A 17,109-nucleotide genomic window follows, 5' to 3' on the forward strand; every position below is an offset into this window, starting at 1 on the left:
AATATCTATTAGGAACATTACGTATGTAGATTGTGGACAGTTGAGAATGTGGGTCTCATGGGAAGCGTGCAAGGGGTAAGTCCCTGCAGTCACGCTGTTAATCTGTGTCCTCGGTGGCTCAGCTGGATAGAGCGTCTGGCATGTAAGCAGGAAATCCCGGGTTCGAATTCCGGTCGGGGCACACATTTTCAGCTGTCCCCATCGACGTATATCAACACCTGTGCAGCTGAGGATTTCAATTAATTATCATTTGTTCTAGAGAAGCTCCACAGTTATCAACGGTATCCGTTCGTTCGAAGTTACTATCTTCATATAAGATCAAAATGAGTATGACGAATAATAAAGAATGTAAAGCATACGAATTAACACTACGGAGGTTTTTAGGGAGATTTTTCCCTCAGTAAGAAACAAAATTCGGGGTCTTAATTATTTCACCTCCCAGCCAAAGTAGCATACTAACTTAAAATAAGCAAAATCGCACAACTTCGAAATTAAACAAATAAATAGTGCTACCTCTGCGTAAACAATTACCTTTGGCTCAAACGAACTCTATGTTCGAAAACGAACCCGCCATTCTCATCAGGAATGGAATGAAAATTAATGAAAAAAGAGCACCGTTACCTTAGCCAACGTACCTTGTGTCTGTGTACCCCCAAAATGTTACCACACTTCACAAGATCTCGAATGTAATACACTCCACATGCTCTCCGGTATCCGTCTTTTCGTTCCCAAGCACTTCTTTTACCAACTAATTAAATTTCCACCTCTCTTCACGACCCTCAAATATCATTGCCAATCCAATACATCCTCTACTCGAAGAAGAAAATTCTATTGTCTGTCCTGTACTCCCCAACATGATCCCCTCTCCGCCCCCACCTGAAGGGAACTTCAGCAGGCTCTATCTTCCTAACCCACCACACTGCGCTGTCATTTACCCATTCTATAACCTGTACGTTTATCTCTCATGACCCCTCCTTAGATCATGCTTCCAGCATTCTTCTCTGGCCTGCATAGTGCTACCCTCGCTCTTCCCAATTCCAGTCCCTCCTACTAATCAGATACTTTCGCTTCCCACATCGTCCCCACCTGCTTCCACACACAGCGATCCATGGTGACACGAAGGGCGTATACCACTATCATTGCCACATCCGAACATGCCGGCCCCATAAAAATACGACAAATGGTAAGGAAAAGAAAGACTTGAATTTCCTTTCTCGAGTATTAGTGTGGCCTGTGCCACTTTCCAGAGCATAGGTACGGATGTTTCGTCGAGCGAGCGATTGTATACGGTTGCTAAGTATGGAGCTCTTTCATCAGTACAGTTCGAAAGGAACCTTTCTGGTATACAGTCTGGACCGGAAGACTTGACATTGTTATATGATTTAAATGGCTTCACTACACTACAGTTATCTACACGCTCTGCAAAATTGAAAGACGACCTAGATATAGTAACATAAAGTATTAACTACTCGGTGGAAATAAATGAAAGTGCGGGAGCATGTTGCCACAGGTCTCCCAGTCGTGCACAGAAAGATGGACGTCTCGTAGTGTGAGGTCAGAGTGACTATAGCGCAAATGCAGCACGAGGCAGTTGAAGGAACACGAAAAGACAGTATCAGTTCCATGATTTTTACGTGCCAACATGGCAAACAACTTTGTCATACGCGCCGTATGTGGCGCTGCTGCGTTGAACTGTTCAGTGAGTTTAGGTAGTTGACATTTTTGGAAAAATATGAATCGGGTGATGCTGAGGGTATTGGATTAGGAAATGAGACGCTTAAAGTAGTAAATGAGTTTTGCTATTTGGGGAGCAAAATAAATGATGAGAGGATGTAAAATGTATACTGGCAATGGCAAGGAAGCGTTTCTGAAGAAGAGAAATTTGTTAACATCGAGTATAGATTAAAGTGTCAGGAAGTCTTTTCTGAAAGTATTTGTATGGAGTGTGGCCATGTATGGAAGTGAAACGTGGACGATAAATAGTTTAGACAAGAAGAGAATAGAAGCTTTCGAAATGTGGTGCTACAGAAGAATGCTGAAGATTAGATGGGTAGATCACATAACTAATGAGGAGGTATTGAATAGAATTGGGGAGAAGAGAATTTTGTGGCACAGCTTGACTAGAAGAAGGGATCGGTTGGTAGGGCATATTCTGAGGCATCAAGGGATCACCAATTTAGCATTGGAGGGCAGCGCGGAGGATAAAAATCGTAGGGGGAGACCAACAGATGGATACACTAAGCAGATTCAGAAGGATGTAGGTTGCAGAAGGTACTTGGCGATGAAGAAGCTTGCACAGGATAGAGTAGCATGGACAGCTGCATCAAATCAGTCTCAGGACTGAAGACCACAACAACATAATTTTAGTGTTGGCTTGTACGGTTACTGTATTAATTCTTGTATTTTTGGTGGTTAGAGAATATTTTAATAAATACATGAGATTTTCTACATCTTGATAAGGTTCCTGGTTGGTTCAAATGGCTCTGAGCACTCTGCGACTTAACTTCTGAGGTCATCAGTCGCCTAGAACTTGTAACTAACTAAACCTAACTAACCTAAGGACATCACACACATCCATGCCCGAGGCAGGATTCGAACCTGCGACCGTAGCAGTCCGATAAGGTTCCTTATGTTTCCTTTCGGCAGCAGAAGGAGTAAACTGCTAGTTATCTATATGCGCTGTAACTGTTCGTTTGCACATTTTTGACATAGCTTTTGCATTTTCGGAAATACCATTTTTGGCTTTGTTACGTAGGTCTTGAAACGGTATGTGCTTAAAAAATTTGGCAATACCTGTATCGTACAAGACTGTACATTTGGTTTTCTGCCCTGTACGACGATTTGAAAATGGCTCCCGGCCCGAAACTAGTCATCTAGTGAATAAAAAAAAAGTGAAATTCGCAAATTTGGCCGATTTTTCGTTGTGCTGATTGCTGACCCACAGCTATTCCAGCATGCTGGGAGTTTGTAGACCTTCGCCTTTTGTAATGTCACGATGGCTAGTAAAGCTCCAGGTGCTGAGACTGGTCTCGACGGTGCGCGGCAGGTGCGGCTGGACAACAACGCGCTGGAGCGGCTGGGCGCGGACAGCCTGCGCTGGTCGTCCCTGGCTGAGCTCAAGCTGGAGGGCAACCCGTGGCGCTGCGACTGCAGCGCGCTCCAGTGGCTGTCCCAGCAGGCGGCCGACGCCATCACGGACCAACCCCGGTGAGTGGCCAGCCAGCCACAGCGCCTCACTAGTTTGCAGCACTAATTAGTAGGTTCAGGGTAATAACAAGGTACGTCACTCACTTCATTAATTGACGTTTTGTCGATGCTATACTAGAAAGCAATGGAAGCTTAAATAGTAAACTTTGCCCACCGTCTTACAACAGTTTACTTTATTAATCTATGCATAACTTAATTCCCATAGCTTCAGCTGAGTAAGGCACGTGCGATACCAGAGCAGTGGAAAAAGGTGTCTGTGGTGAAATGTGAAATTAAATTAACGAGAAATGCAGCAATGGTGTCAGAATATGCAGGATGATTTTGTTCAGTCGGGATAAACTGTAGAAAAGGGTGGATAAGGAGCAGAAAAGGTCGTATGGACATGTGGTTGTGAATGTGTCCCATGGGAGGGACGTGATGGCGGAAATCAAAGACCTTTGGTAGTGTATAAGTTTCATTGAATGAAACCACGCGTGAGGACATACTAGACAAGTGGAAATATGCCATCTGTACTAGTGTCTTACTTAGCTCCACACTGCCGGCCGCTGTGGCCGAGCGGTTCTAGGCGCTTCAGTCCGGAACTACGCTGCTGCTACGGTCGCAGGTTCGAATTCTGCCTCGGGCATGGATGTGTGTCATGTCCTTAGGTTAGTTAAGTTTAAGTAGCTGTAAGTCTAGGGGACTGATGACCTCTGATGTTAAGTCCCATAGAGCCATTTGAACCATTTAGCTTGGACTAAGAGCCTGTAGCAAGCAGAACATAGCAAGCATTTCACTCTGAATGGGCGAGGCGTAACCACAGTTCCTGTCGGTGCTCCTGCCTCCTCTGCTGCTATTGGTGGTATGAAGAGGGATGTGGCTACCACATGATGGTGGTCCAGCTCACTTCCATGTGGAGACATCTCGACAACACCTTCCTCAGCCGATGGAATGGAAGGGCTGGTCCAGTGGTATAGTCTACCCCATCACCGGAGTTCAACCCTTTAGATTTCTTCTTTTGGGGTCACCTGAAAGACACCTTTTCTTTGGTTTTTCATAGATTAATTCTTAAATTTCTCGCGATTCAATAACTTAAGTGTAGATTCAAGCAGTCCGTAGCACTTCTTTTGAACGGCCAGCTATACAATTTAATAAGGCGTCAGGCTCCATTGGGGACATATCAGAGGCTAGCAGATTTCATATTTATTTTTCTTTGTATGCTTTTACAAACAGCGCTAGGATGTGAACACAGGAGGAGCTGACCATAGTTTCTGAAAAGCTAAAGTCGCTTTTGGGCACAGTCAACCGCCTTCTCGCTGCTGTCTGAGGCTGTAGCACTGACAGAATCTGCCACGTTGAGTGAGACACCTTATGTGTCGCTTATTTCGCCGATAGGGTCTGTTACCGAGGCACAGTGCATTGTCACCGGCGCGGTGGATCTGCCCCCACTGCAGGGGTGAGCGACAGATGGTAACACATTCGTTCTAGGCAGAGAGTCAATGAGGAGGTTGGCTGTTTGGCCCATTCACCCTGTGAGTGGACAAGTGGCCGCTCTTTCAACAGGGTCCGAGCAGCACATGTGGGGATGGGTTTGCTAGTTATCGGGAGCTGCAGTGTTGGGCACGTTATGGAACCACTTATAGAAATACCACAAAGGGCCGACTTCTTTCTATGTGCACTCAGTATGTCTACCCTGCCGGGGGGGGGGGGGGGGGGGGGGAGGGGAGTGGCGGGTCTCATCGGAGATATGGAAGAGGCTCTGTCTGCTGTTGAGCATGCAGGGTGCAGTCGTCTAGTCGTCTGCAAGTTGTGGCTCACGTCGCCACCAATCACTTCTGTCACTTGGTTCTGAGACTATCCTCAGTTCATATTGCTGGCTGCCAGAAGTGGTGAAGATTGCTGGCTTCGCATTCAGGCTACAAGCAGAGTTCAAAATCTGCAACAGCGTTCCCAGATTTTATTGGGGACCTTTGGTTTGGATCCAAGTGGAGGGCCTCAGACAAAGGCTCCTTCGATTCTGTGACGGTACTGGCTGCAGATTTCTGGACCTGCATTGTGGGATGGAGGGTTACAGGACTGCCCTTGACAGGTCAGGGGTTCACTTCACAAAGGAAGCAGCTATTCAGATAGCAAATACTTGTAGAATGCACATTATTTGTTTTTACGCTAGATGTTAGTTGGAGGTCCTCTGATAAATGCTCACCAGTCAGTACGCAGAGAGTGAAACCAGCCTGTGTTCAAAGTAAAGACACTTAGAGAGTCAAAAATTGTAAATTGTCGAAGTATTTGTAATCAAGTTCCTGAATTTGCTGCTCTGATTATTCTTGAAATCGAGAGCTGGATGAAACCGGAAGCAGAAAGCTACGAATATTTACGAGACATGGGACGTACATCGAAAATACGGCTTACGCCATAAGAGCAAAAGCAAAGGTGAAGTTTTGAATTTTACGTTTCAGAAATCTTTCATTCATGAGGATCATACAAAAATACCATGGCTTGACAGTCGCACAGACTCCCGAATGGAAGGCGTAGTAAATGGCATTGCTGGCATAGAGAAGTAACTGAGTTGAAAACAAATAAGTCGCGAGATCCGGATGGAATTCCATTTCGGTTTTATAGAGATAGCCTTGGGAGAGCCAGCCCTGACAGAACTCTACCATCTGGTGAGCAAGATGTATGAGGCAGGCGAAATGCCCTCAGACTTCAAGAATACAATAATTCCAATCCCAAAGAAAGTAGGGGTTGACACATGTGAAAATTACTGAACTATCAGTTTAATAAGTCACAGCTGCAAAATACTAACATGAATTCTTTACAGACGAATGGAAAAACTGGTAGAAGCTGACCTCGGGGAAGATCAGTTTGGATTCCGTAGAAATGTTGGAACACGTGAGGCAATACTGAAGCTACGAATTATCTTAGAAGAAAGATTAAGGAAAGGCAAACCCACGTTTCTAGCACTTGTAGACTTAGAGAAAGCTTTTGACAATGTTGACTGGAATACTCTCTTTCAAATTCTGAAGGTGGCAGGTGTCAAGTACAGGGAGCGAAAGGCTATTTACAATTCGTACAGCAACCAGATGGCAGTTATAAAGGTCGAGGGGCATGAATGGGAAGCAGTGGTTGGGGAGTGAGACAGGGTTGTAGCCTATCCCCGATGTTATTCAATCTGTATATTGAGCAAGCAGTAAAGGAAACAAAAGAAAAATTCGGAGTAGGTATTAAAATCCATGGAGAAGAAATAAAAACATTGAGGTTCGTCGATGACATTCTAATTATGTCAGAGACAGCAAAGGACCTGGAGGAGCAGCTGAACGGAATGGACAGTGTCTTGAAAGGAGGATATAAGATGAACATCAACAAAAGCAAAACGAGGATAATGGAATGTAGTCGAATTAAATCAGGTGATGCTGAGGGTATTAGATTAGGAAATGAGACGCTTAAAGTAGTAAATGAGTTTTGCTATTTGGGGAGCAAAATAACTGATGATGGTCGAAGTAGAGAGGATATAAAATGTATACTGGCAATGGCAAGGAAGGCGTTTCTGAAGAAGAGAAATTTGTTAACATCGAGTATAGTTTTAGGTGTCAGGAAGTCATTTCTGAAAGTATTTGTATGGAGTGTAGCCATGTATGGAAGTGAAACGTGGACAATAAATAGTTAACACAAAAAGAGAATAGAAGCTTTCGAAATGTGGTGCTACAGAAGGATGCTGAAGATTAGATGGGTAGATCACATAACCAATAAGGAGGTATTGAACAGAATTGGGGAGAAGAGAAATTTGTGGCACAACTTGACTAGAAGAAGGGATCGGTTGTTAGGACATATTCTGAGGCATCAAGGGGTCACCAATTTAGTACTGGAGGGCAGCGCGGACGGTAAAAATCGTAGAGGGAGACCAAGAGATTAATACACTAAAGAGATTCAAAAGGATGTAGGTTGCAGTAGGTTGCAAAAATCTTGAACATATTCTCAAGCCGAACACAGTAAATCCTCTTGACACGGAAAAGCTTCTGTTCACAAATCAGCACAGATTTAGAGACCACCGCGGTCCGAAATTCAGCTAACTCTTTTCTCAAACGATGTACTGCGAACCATGGATGAAGGGCAACAGACATTTTCCGTATTCCTGGATTTTCGGAAGGCGTTTAGCACTGTGCTTCACTGCAGACTGTTAACGAAGGGATGAGCGTGCGGAACAGGTTCACAGACATGTGGGTGGCTCGATCATTGCTCAAGTAATAGAACTGTGTTGTCCTTGAAGCACTCATCAGAGACAAGGGTAATGTCGGGACTGCACCAGGGAATTGTGGTAGGACCGCTCTTATTCTCTGTATACATAAGCGATCTGACGCAGAGGACGAGCAGCGGCCTACGGGCTTGCTGAAGATGCTGTGGCGTGGGGGAAGGTGACGTCGTTCAGTTGGCTTAGACAAAATTTCTTTTTGACATGACGATGGCAGATTGCTGTAAATGTAGAAAAATAAATGAATGCAGACGAGTAGGAAAAACAGTCTCATAATATTCGAATATAGCATTAGCTGTGTTCTGCTTGACACAGTGTCGTCGATTAAATACGAGGGTGAGTCAAATGAAAACCTTAAATTTGTAATAAGAAATCGAAATTTCGCGCCGTTATTCTCTAAGTTGGTAAGCGTGCTACAAACAGAGTGCAGAATGGCAGGTATGTGGCAGCATTGTGCAGATGCACATATACCGTTGCAGTATCAGTACAAAGATGGCCACCCCACTTGTGACTTGCACCAGGGAAAAACAGCGTTCTGGTATTCGGTTTTTGCGTAGTGAAGGTGCGAAACCTATTGAAATTCATCGAAGAATGAGGGTTCAGTACGGTGCAGCATGTTTTTCACAGCAGCAAGTCTACGAATGGTGTAGGAAGTTCGCAAATGGTGTGACTTCAGTGGAAGATGCATCCAGGTCAGGCACAACGATTTGTTACTCCACAGAACATTGCAGCAGTTGAAGCCATAGTGAAGGGAAACCGCCGAGTGACATTGAATGACATTGCAGCATGTTTAAAGATTAGTCATGGGTCAGCACACCACATTGTGCATGATGTGCTCCAGTTTCACAAAGTGTCTGCAAGATGGGTGCCACGGCAGCTGACTCCCGAAATGAGAGAACGACCTGTTGATGCTTGTGAAGGACTTCTTCGGTGCTTTGAACGAGAAGGTGATGGCTTCCTTGCAAGAATCGTTACTGGGGATGACGCCTGGGTTCACTTCCACCAACCGGAAACGAAGAGAGCGAGCAAGGAATGGCGCCATTCCTCATCACCAAAACCAAAGAAGTTTCGAACAGAACCATCAGCAGGGAAGGCAGTGCTGACTCTATCTCGGGACGAAAAAGGCGTCATTTTGGAGCATTACATGCCTAGAGGGACCACTGACAATGCAAGGCCCCACACTGCCCGTACAACAGTTGCAACAATCACAGACGTGCATTTTGAGTGTCTTACTCATCCACCATACTCACCAAACCTTGCCCCAAGTGATTTCCATATATTTGCACCACTCAAAGATGCAATGGGAGGAAAGAAGTTCCGTTCTGATGAAGAGTTACGCCACGCAGTGCAGCAGTGGTTGTGCAGACTACCAAAAGATTTTTTTTCTAAAGGAATTTATGCACTTTGTAAACGCTGGAGGACTTGCATTGAGTGTGGGGGAGATTATGTTGAAAAGTGATACAACTTTGAACCACTTCTGTACAACAAATAATATTTAAAAGAATATTTAAGGTTTTCATTTGACTCACCGTCGTATCTGGGTGTAACATTGCAAAGCGATATGAGGTGGAAAGAGCACGTGAGAAAGGTAGCAGGGAAGGCGAATGGTCGACTTCAGTTTACTAAACAAATTATAGGAAAGTGTGTTTCATCTGTGAAGAAGACCTCATATGGAGCACTGAGCGACCGATTCTTGAGTACTGCTCGAGCGTTTGGGATCCCCACGAGGTCGGCTTGAGTGGAGGACATATAAGAAATTCACAAGCTCGTATTGCTGGTAGACTCGTTTGTCACGTGACAGTTACAGTGATGCGTCGTAAGTCAAACAGGAATCCCTGCAGGGAAGATCACGTTCTTTTCGAGCAATGCCGTTGGTAAAATTTAGAGAACCAGCATTTGAAGCTGACTGCCGATCGATTCTACTTATACCAAGAGACATTTCGCGTACGGACCACGAAGATAAGAGTATTTAGGGCTGTTACAGAGGCACGGAGTCGTTTTTCTCTTTCTCTCTGTTTGCGAGTAGAACAGGACAGGAAACCAATCCGTAGCTTTACAAGCTATCTTCTGTCATGCGTCGTACGGTGGCATACCGACGCCTCTGAGAAAGACAGACTGTGGCGCGTACCTCACGAAGGTAGGCTTGACTCGCTCGCTCGCTCAGCTCAGCAGACAAACTACGCTTCTCCACCGTCTTTCGAACAAATGAGAACTGCATCTTCTACTGGAATCCGTCATTATGAAGTCTTATTGTTTATTAGCCCTTCAATGATCGAAAGCCCATATGCCTACTAATAATTTGTTACAGCTGTACTGGGTACACTAACATTTTATCGGTTGGATGAGGCACTACATCTTTTATGAAATGAGTCCTGTTAAGCAGTGCAGACTAAATGCTACAAACGAGCTGTTACACCATTTACGCAGAGCATAGATCTTAAATTACAGCTCCTGCACAGTTGTGTATTTTGTTGTAGTACTACACTACTGGCCATTAAAATTACTACACCAAGAAGATTTGTCATACATAGACAGCAGTTGACCGGCGTTGCTTAGAGAAACGTTGTTGTGATGCCTCGTGTAAGGAGGAGAAATGCGTACCATCACGTTTCCGACTTTGATAAAGGTCGGATTGTAGCCTATCGCGATTGCGGTTTATCGTATCGCGACATTGCTGCTCGCGTTGGTCGAGATCCAATGACTGTTAGCAGAATATGGAATCGGTGGGTTCAGGAGGGTAATACGGAACGGCCTCGTATCACTGGCAGTCGAGATGACAGGCATCTTATCCACATGGCTGTAACGGATCGTGCAGCCACGTCTCGACCCCTGAGTCAACAGGTGGGGACGTTTGCAAGACAACAACCATCTGCACGAACAGTTCGACGACGTTTGTAGCAGTGTGGACTATCAGCTCGGAGACCATGGCTGCGGTTACCCTTGACGCTGCATCAAAGACGGGACCGCCTGCGATGGTGTGCTGAACGACGAACCTGGGTGCACGAATGGCTAAACGTCATTTTTTGGGATGAATCCAGGTTCTGTTTACAGCATCACGATGGTCGCATCCGTGTTTGGCGACATCGCGGTGAACGTACATTCGAAGCGTGTATTCGTCATCGCCATACTGGCGTATCAGATGGTTCACATGGCTCTGAGCAGTATGGGACTTAACATCTGAGGTCATCAGTCCCCTAGAGCATAGAACTACTTAAACCTAACTAACCTAAGGACATGAAAAACATCCATACCCAAGGCATGATTCGAACCTGCGACCGTAGCAGCAGCGCGGTTCCAGACTATAGCTCCTAGAAACGCTCAGCACCCCGGCCGGCTACTGGCGTATCACCCGGCGTGATGGTATGGGGTACCAATGGTTAGACGTCTCGGTCACCTCTTGTTCGCATTGACGGCACTTTGAACAGTGGATGTTAGATTTCATCCATGGAGAAGAAATGAAAACTTTGAGGTTTGCGGATGACATTGTAATTCTGTCAGAGACAGCAAAGGACTTGGAAGAGCTGTTGAATGGAATGGACAGTGTCTTGAAAGGAGGATATAAGATGAACATCAACAAAAGCAAAACGAGGATAATGGAATGTAGTCGAATTAAGTCGGGTGATGATGAGGGAAGTAGATTACGAAATGAGACACTTAACGTAGTAAAGGAGATTTGCTATTTGGGGAGCAAAATAACTGATGGTGGTCGAAGTAGAGAGGATATAAAATGTAGACTGGCAATGGCAAGGAAAGCGTTTCTGAAGAAGAGAAATTTGTTAACATCAGGATAAGGTTTGTCAGGAAGTCGTTTCTGAAAGTATTTGTATGGAGTATAGCCATCTAGGGAAGTGAAACATGGACGATAAATAGTTTAGACAAGAAGAGAATAGAAGTTTTCGAAATGTGGTGCTACAGAAGAATGCTGAAGATTAGATGGGTAGATCACATAAGTAATGAGGGGGTACTGAATAGAATTGGGGAGAGGAGGAGTTTAGCGTTGGAGGGCAGCGTAGAGGGTAAAAATCGTAGAGACCAAGAGATGAATACACTAAGGAGATTCAGAAGGATGTAGGTTGCAGTAGGTACTGGGAGATGAAGAAGCTTGCACAGGATAGAGTAGCATAGAGAGCTGCATCAAACCATTCTCAGGACTAAAGACCACAAAGACTTTTATCCATTGTGGATGTGGAACACTGCGACTGTGGTGTGAAAAGGTTTTCAGAAATTACTGCAACCAGTCGCCTTTTATGTAGATGTATTTTATTTAACCATGACCGGTTTCGAGCTGCCTAGCAACTCATCATCAGATGGTATATACATTTAGTGCTCCACAGATACTCAACCACCCACACAATGGGTACAAAAAAGCACTAAATGTATATACCATCTGATGATGAGTTGCTAGGCAGCTCGAAACCGGTCATGGTTAAATAAAATACATCTACATAAAAGGCGACTGGTTGCAGTAATTTCTGAAAACCTTAAAGACCACAAAAACGATCCGTGGCTGTACCCTTCATTCGATGCCTGCGAAACCCTACATTTCAGCAGGATAATGCACGTCCGCATGTTGCAGGTCCTGTAAGGGCCTTTCTGGATACAGATAATGTTCGACAGCTGCCCTGGCCAGCACATTCTCCAGATCTTTCACCAATTGAAAACGTCTGGTCAATGGTGGCCGAGCAACTGGCTCGTCACAATGCGCGAGTCACTACTCTCGATGAACTGTGGTATCGTGTTGAAGCTGGATGGGCAGCTGTACCTGTAAACGCCATCCAAGCTCTGTTTGACTCAATGCCCAGGCGTATCGAGGCCGTTATCACGGCGAGAGGTGGTTGTTCCGGGTCCTGATTTCTCAGGATCTATGCACCGAAGTCGCGTGAAAATGTAATCACATGTCAGTTCTAGTATAACAAATTTGTGCAATGAATACCCTTTTATCATCTGCATTTCTTCTTGGTGCAGCAATTTAAATGGCCGCTAGTGTAGTGTTGGAGATTAACGTGTTGAAAGACACGTACAGGGTGTTTCTAAAATGACCGGTATATTTGAAACGGCAATAAAAACTAAAGGAGCAGCGATAGAAATACACCGTTTGTTGCAATATGCTTGGGACAACAGTACATTTTCAGGCAGACAAACTTTCGAAATTACAGTAGTTACAATTTTCAACAACAGATGGCGCTGCGGTCTGGGAAACTCTATAGTACAATATTTTCCACATATCCACCATGCGTAGCAATAATATGGCGTAGTCTCTGAATGAAATTACCCGAAACCTTTGACAACGTGTCTGGCGGAATGGCTTCACATGCATATGAGATGTACTGCTTCAGCTGTTCAATTGTTTCTGGATTCTGGCGGTACACCTGGTCTTTCAAGTGTCCCCACAGAAAGAAGTCAAAGGGGTTCATGTCTGGCGAATACGGAGGCCAATCCACGCCGCCTCCTGTATGTTTCGGATAGCCCAAAGCAATCACACGATCATCGAAATATTCATTCAGGAAATTAAAGACGTCGGCTGTGCGATGTGGCCGGGCACCATCTTGCATAAACCACGAGGTGTTCGCAGTGTCGTCTAAGGCAGTTTATACCGCCACAAATTCACGAAGAATGTCCAGATAGCCGGCCGCGGTGGTCTAGCGGTTCTGGCGCTGCAGTCCGGAACCGCGGGACTGCTACGGTCGCAGTTTCGAATCCTGCCTCGGGCATGGGTGTGTGTGATGTCCTTAGGTTAGTTAGGTTTAAGTAGTTCAAAGTTCTAGGGGACTTATGACCTAAGATGTTGAGTCCCATAGTGCTCAGAGCCATTTGAGCCAATGTCCAGATAGCGTGATGCAGTAATCGTTTCGGATCTGAAAAATGGGCCAATGATTCCTTTGGAAGAAATGGCGGCCCAGACCAGTACTTTTTGAACATGCAGAGACGAAGGGACTGCAACATGGGGCTTTTCAGTTCCCCGTATGCGCCAGTTCTGTTTATTGACGAAGCGGTCCAGGTAAAAATAAGCTTCGTCAGTAAACCAAATGCTGCCCACATGCATATCGCCGTCATCAATCCTGTGCACTATATCGTTAGCGAATGTCTCTCGTGCAGCAATGGTAGCGGCGCTGAGGGGTTGCCGCGTTTGAATTTTGTACGGATAGAGGTGTAAACTCTGGCGCATGAGACGATACGTGGACGTTGGCGTCATTTGGACAGCAGCTGTAACACGGCGAACGGAAACCCGAGGCCGCTGTCGGATCACCTGCTGCACTAGCTGCGCGTTGCCCTCTGTGGTTGCAGTACGCGGTCGCCCTACCTTTCCAGCACGTTCATCCGTCACGTTCCCAGTCCGTTGAAATTTTTCAAACAAATCCTTTATTGTATCGCTTTTACGGTCCTTTGGTTACATTAAACCTCCGTTGAAAACTTCGTCTTGTTGCAACAACACTGTGTTCTAGGCAGTGGAATTCCAACACCAGAAAAATCCTCTGTTCTAAGGAATAAACCATGTTGTCTACAGCACACTTGCACGTTGTGAACAGCACACGCTTACACCAGAAAGACGACGTACAGAATGGCGCACCCACAGACTGCGTTGTCGTCTGTATCTTTCACATCACTTGCAGCGCCATCTGTTGTTGAAAATTGTAACTACTGTAATTTCGAAAGTTTGTCCGCCTGAAAATGTACTGTTGTCCCAAGCATATTGCAACAAACGGTGTATTTCTATCGCTGCTCGTTTAGTTTTTATTGCCGTTTCAAATATACCGGTCATTTTTGAAACACCCTGTAGAAACGCTGGGTTTACGGCTTTGTTGTTACGTATACGTAGAGATAAGAGGTTGTGAGGTGGTGGCTGCGGCAGGTGCGCGGCTCCCGAGTCGCTGCGCGACACGGGCCTGGCGTCGCTGAACGCGAGCGCGCTGTGCGCGGCGGAGTGGCGGCGCGGCGCCGCGGGGGCCGCGAGGGGCCGCAAGGCGCGCGCCAGGGCCGGCATGAGCGTGGCACAGGCGGCCGGGCTGGCCGGCGTCGTGGCGCTCGGCAGCGCGCTCGGCGTCGCACTCATCCTGCGCTCCAGGCGGCGCCGCCGCGACGACGACCGCCGGCACTCCGTCTACTGCGTCAACGTGAGTAGCCGCGGCCCCCTGCGCACAGTCCGCGCGTCTACAGCTACGTCACACTGCGCAAGCCACCTGACGGTGTGTGGTTGTACTACTATCTAATCCCTCCAACCCAATGAGTAGTCCCTAGGAAGAATGAATGTCGGTAGCCTCTGTGTTGTTGTCGTGGTCTTCAGTTTGATACAGCTCTCCGTGCTACTCTATCCTGTGCAAGCTTCTTCATCTCCCAACCTACATCTACATCTACGTCCATACTCCGCAAGCCACCCGACGGTGTGTGGCGGAGGGTACTTTGAGTACGTCTATCGGTTCTCCCTTCTATTCCAGTCTCGTATTGTTCGTGGAAAGAAAGATTGTCGGTATGCCTCCGTGTGGGCTCTAATCTCTCTGATGTTATCCTCATGGTCTCTTCGCGAGATATACGTGGAAGGGAGCAATATACTGACTCCTCGCTGAAGGTATGTTTCTCGAAACTTCAACAAAAGCCCGTACCGAGCTACTGAGCGTCTCTCCTGCAAAGTCTTCCACTGGAGTTTATCTGTCATCTACGTAACACTTTCGCGATTACTAAATGATCCTATAACGAAGCGCGCTACTCTCCGTTGGATCTTCTCTATCTCTTCTATCAACCCTATCTGGTACGGATCCCACACTGCTGAGCAATATTCAAGCAGTGGGCGAACAAATGTATTGTAACCTACTTCCTTTGTTTTCAGATTCTATTTCCTTAGGATTCTTCCAATGAATTTCAGTCTGGCATCTGCTTTAACGACGATCAACTTTATATGATCATTTCATTTTAAATCACTCCTAATGCCTACTCCCAGATAATTTATGGAATTAACTGCTTCCAGTCGCCGACCTGCTATATTGTAGCTAAATGATAAAGGATCTATCTTTCTATGTATTCGCAGCACATTACACTTGTGTACATTGAGATTCAATTTCCATTCATTGCAGATCCTCCTGCATTTCAGTACAATTTTCCATTGTTACAACCTCTCGATGTACTACAGCACCATCCGCAATAAGCCTCAGTGAACTTCCGATGTTATCCACAAGGTCATTTATGTATATTGTGAATAGATAGCAACGGTCCTATGACACTCCCCTGCGGCACACCTGAAATCACTCTTACTTCGGAAGACTTCTCTCCATTGAGAATGACATGCTGCGTTCTGTTATCTAGGAACTCTTCAATCCAATCACACAATTGGTCTGATAGTCCATATGCCCTTACTTTGTTCATTAAACGACTGTGGGGAACTGTATCGAACGCCTTGCGGAAGTCAAGAAATACGGCATCTACCTGGGAACCCGTGTCTATGGCCCACTGAGTCTCGTGAACGAATAGCGCAAGCTGGGTTTCACACGATCGTCTTTTTCGAAACCCATGCTGATTCCTACAAAGTAAATTTCTAGTCTCCAGAAGAGTCGTTATACTCCAACATAATACGTGTTCCGAAATTCTACAACTGATCGACGTTACAGATATACACTCCTGGAAATTGAAATAAGAACACCGTGAATTCATTGTCCCAGGAAGGGGAAACTTTATTGACACATTCCTGGGGTCAGATACATCACATGATCACACTGACAGAACCACAGGCACATAGACACAGGCAACAGAGCATGCACAATGTCGGCACTAGTACAGTGTATATCCACCTTTCGCAGCAATGCAGGCTGCTATTCTCCCATGGAGACGATCGTAGAGATGCTGGATGTAGTCCTGTGGAACGACTTGCCATGCCATTCCCACCTGGCGCCTCAGTTGGACCAGCGTTCGTGCTGGACGTGCAGACCGCGTGAGACGACGCTTCATCCAGTCCCAAACATGCTCAATGGGGGACAGATCCGGAGATCTTGCTGGCCAGGGTAGTCGACCTACACCTTCTAGAGCACGTTGGGTGGCACGGGATACATGCGGACGTGCATTGTCCTGTTGGAACAGCAAGTTCCCTTGCCGGTCTAGGAATGGTAGAACGATGGGTTCGATGACGGTTTGGATGTACCGTGCGCTATTCAGTGTCCCCTCAACGATCACCAGTGGTGTACGGCCAGTGTAGGAGATCGCTCCCCACACCATGATGCCGGGTGTTGGCCCTGTGTGCCTCGGTCATATGCAGTCCTGATTGTGGCGCTCACCTGCACGGCGCCAAACACGCATACGACCATCATTGGCACCAAGGCAGAAGCGACTCTCATCGCTGAGGACGACACGTCTCCATTCGTCCCTCCATTCACGCCTGTCGCGACACCACTGGAGGCGGGCTGCACGATGTTGGGGCGTGAGCGGAAGACGGCCTAACGGTGTGCGGGACCGTAGCCCAGCTTCATGGAGACGGTTGCGAATGGTCCTCGCCGATACCCCAGGAGCAACAGTGTCCCTAATTTGCTGGGAAGTGGCGGTGCGGTCCCCTACGGCACTGCGTAGGATCCTACGGTCTTGGCGTGCATCCGTGCGTCGCTGCGGTCCGGTCCCAGGTCGACGGGCACGTGCACCTTCCGCCGACCACTGGCGGCAACATCGATGTACTGTGGAGACCTCACGCCCCACGTGTTGAA

The 17,109-nt window shown here is 46.5% G+C and overlaps 1 protein-coding gene across 1 annotated transcript in view; it reads left to right on the plus strand.

The window, feature by feature from the left end:
* LOC126419634 (chondroadherin-like protein) overlaps positions 1 to 14,400 on the plus strand; it is a gene marked incomplete at its 3' end in the record, with an annotated part of 165,106 nt that extends 150,706 nt beyond the window's left edge. Inside the window, exons 7-8 of the mRNA XM_050086823.1 lie at positions 3,047 to 3,207; positions 14,283 to 14,400. Of these exons, the coding sequence (XP_049942780.1) occupies positions 3,047 to 3,207; positions 14,283 to 14,400 (279 nt within the window). The remainder of the gene's footprint in view (positions 1 to 3,046; positions 3,208 to 14,282) is intronic.
* Positions 14,401 to 17,109: the final 2,709 nt, after the last annotated feature.

This window comes from Schistocerca serialis, chromosome 9, assembly GCF_023864345.2.
Source record: "Schistocerca serialis cubense isolate TAMUIC-IGC-003099 chromosome 9, iqSchSeri2.2, whole genome shotgun sequence".
Taxonomy (NCBI): domain Eukaryota; kingdom Metazoa; phylum Arthropoda; class Insecta; order Orthoptera; family Acrididae; genus Schistocerca; species Schistocerca serialis.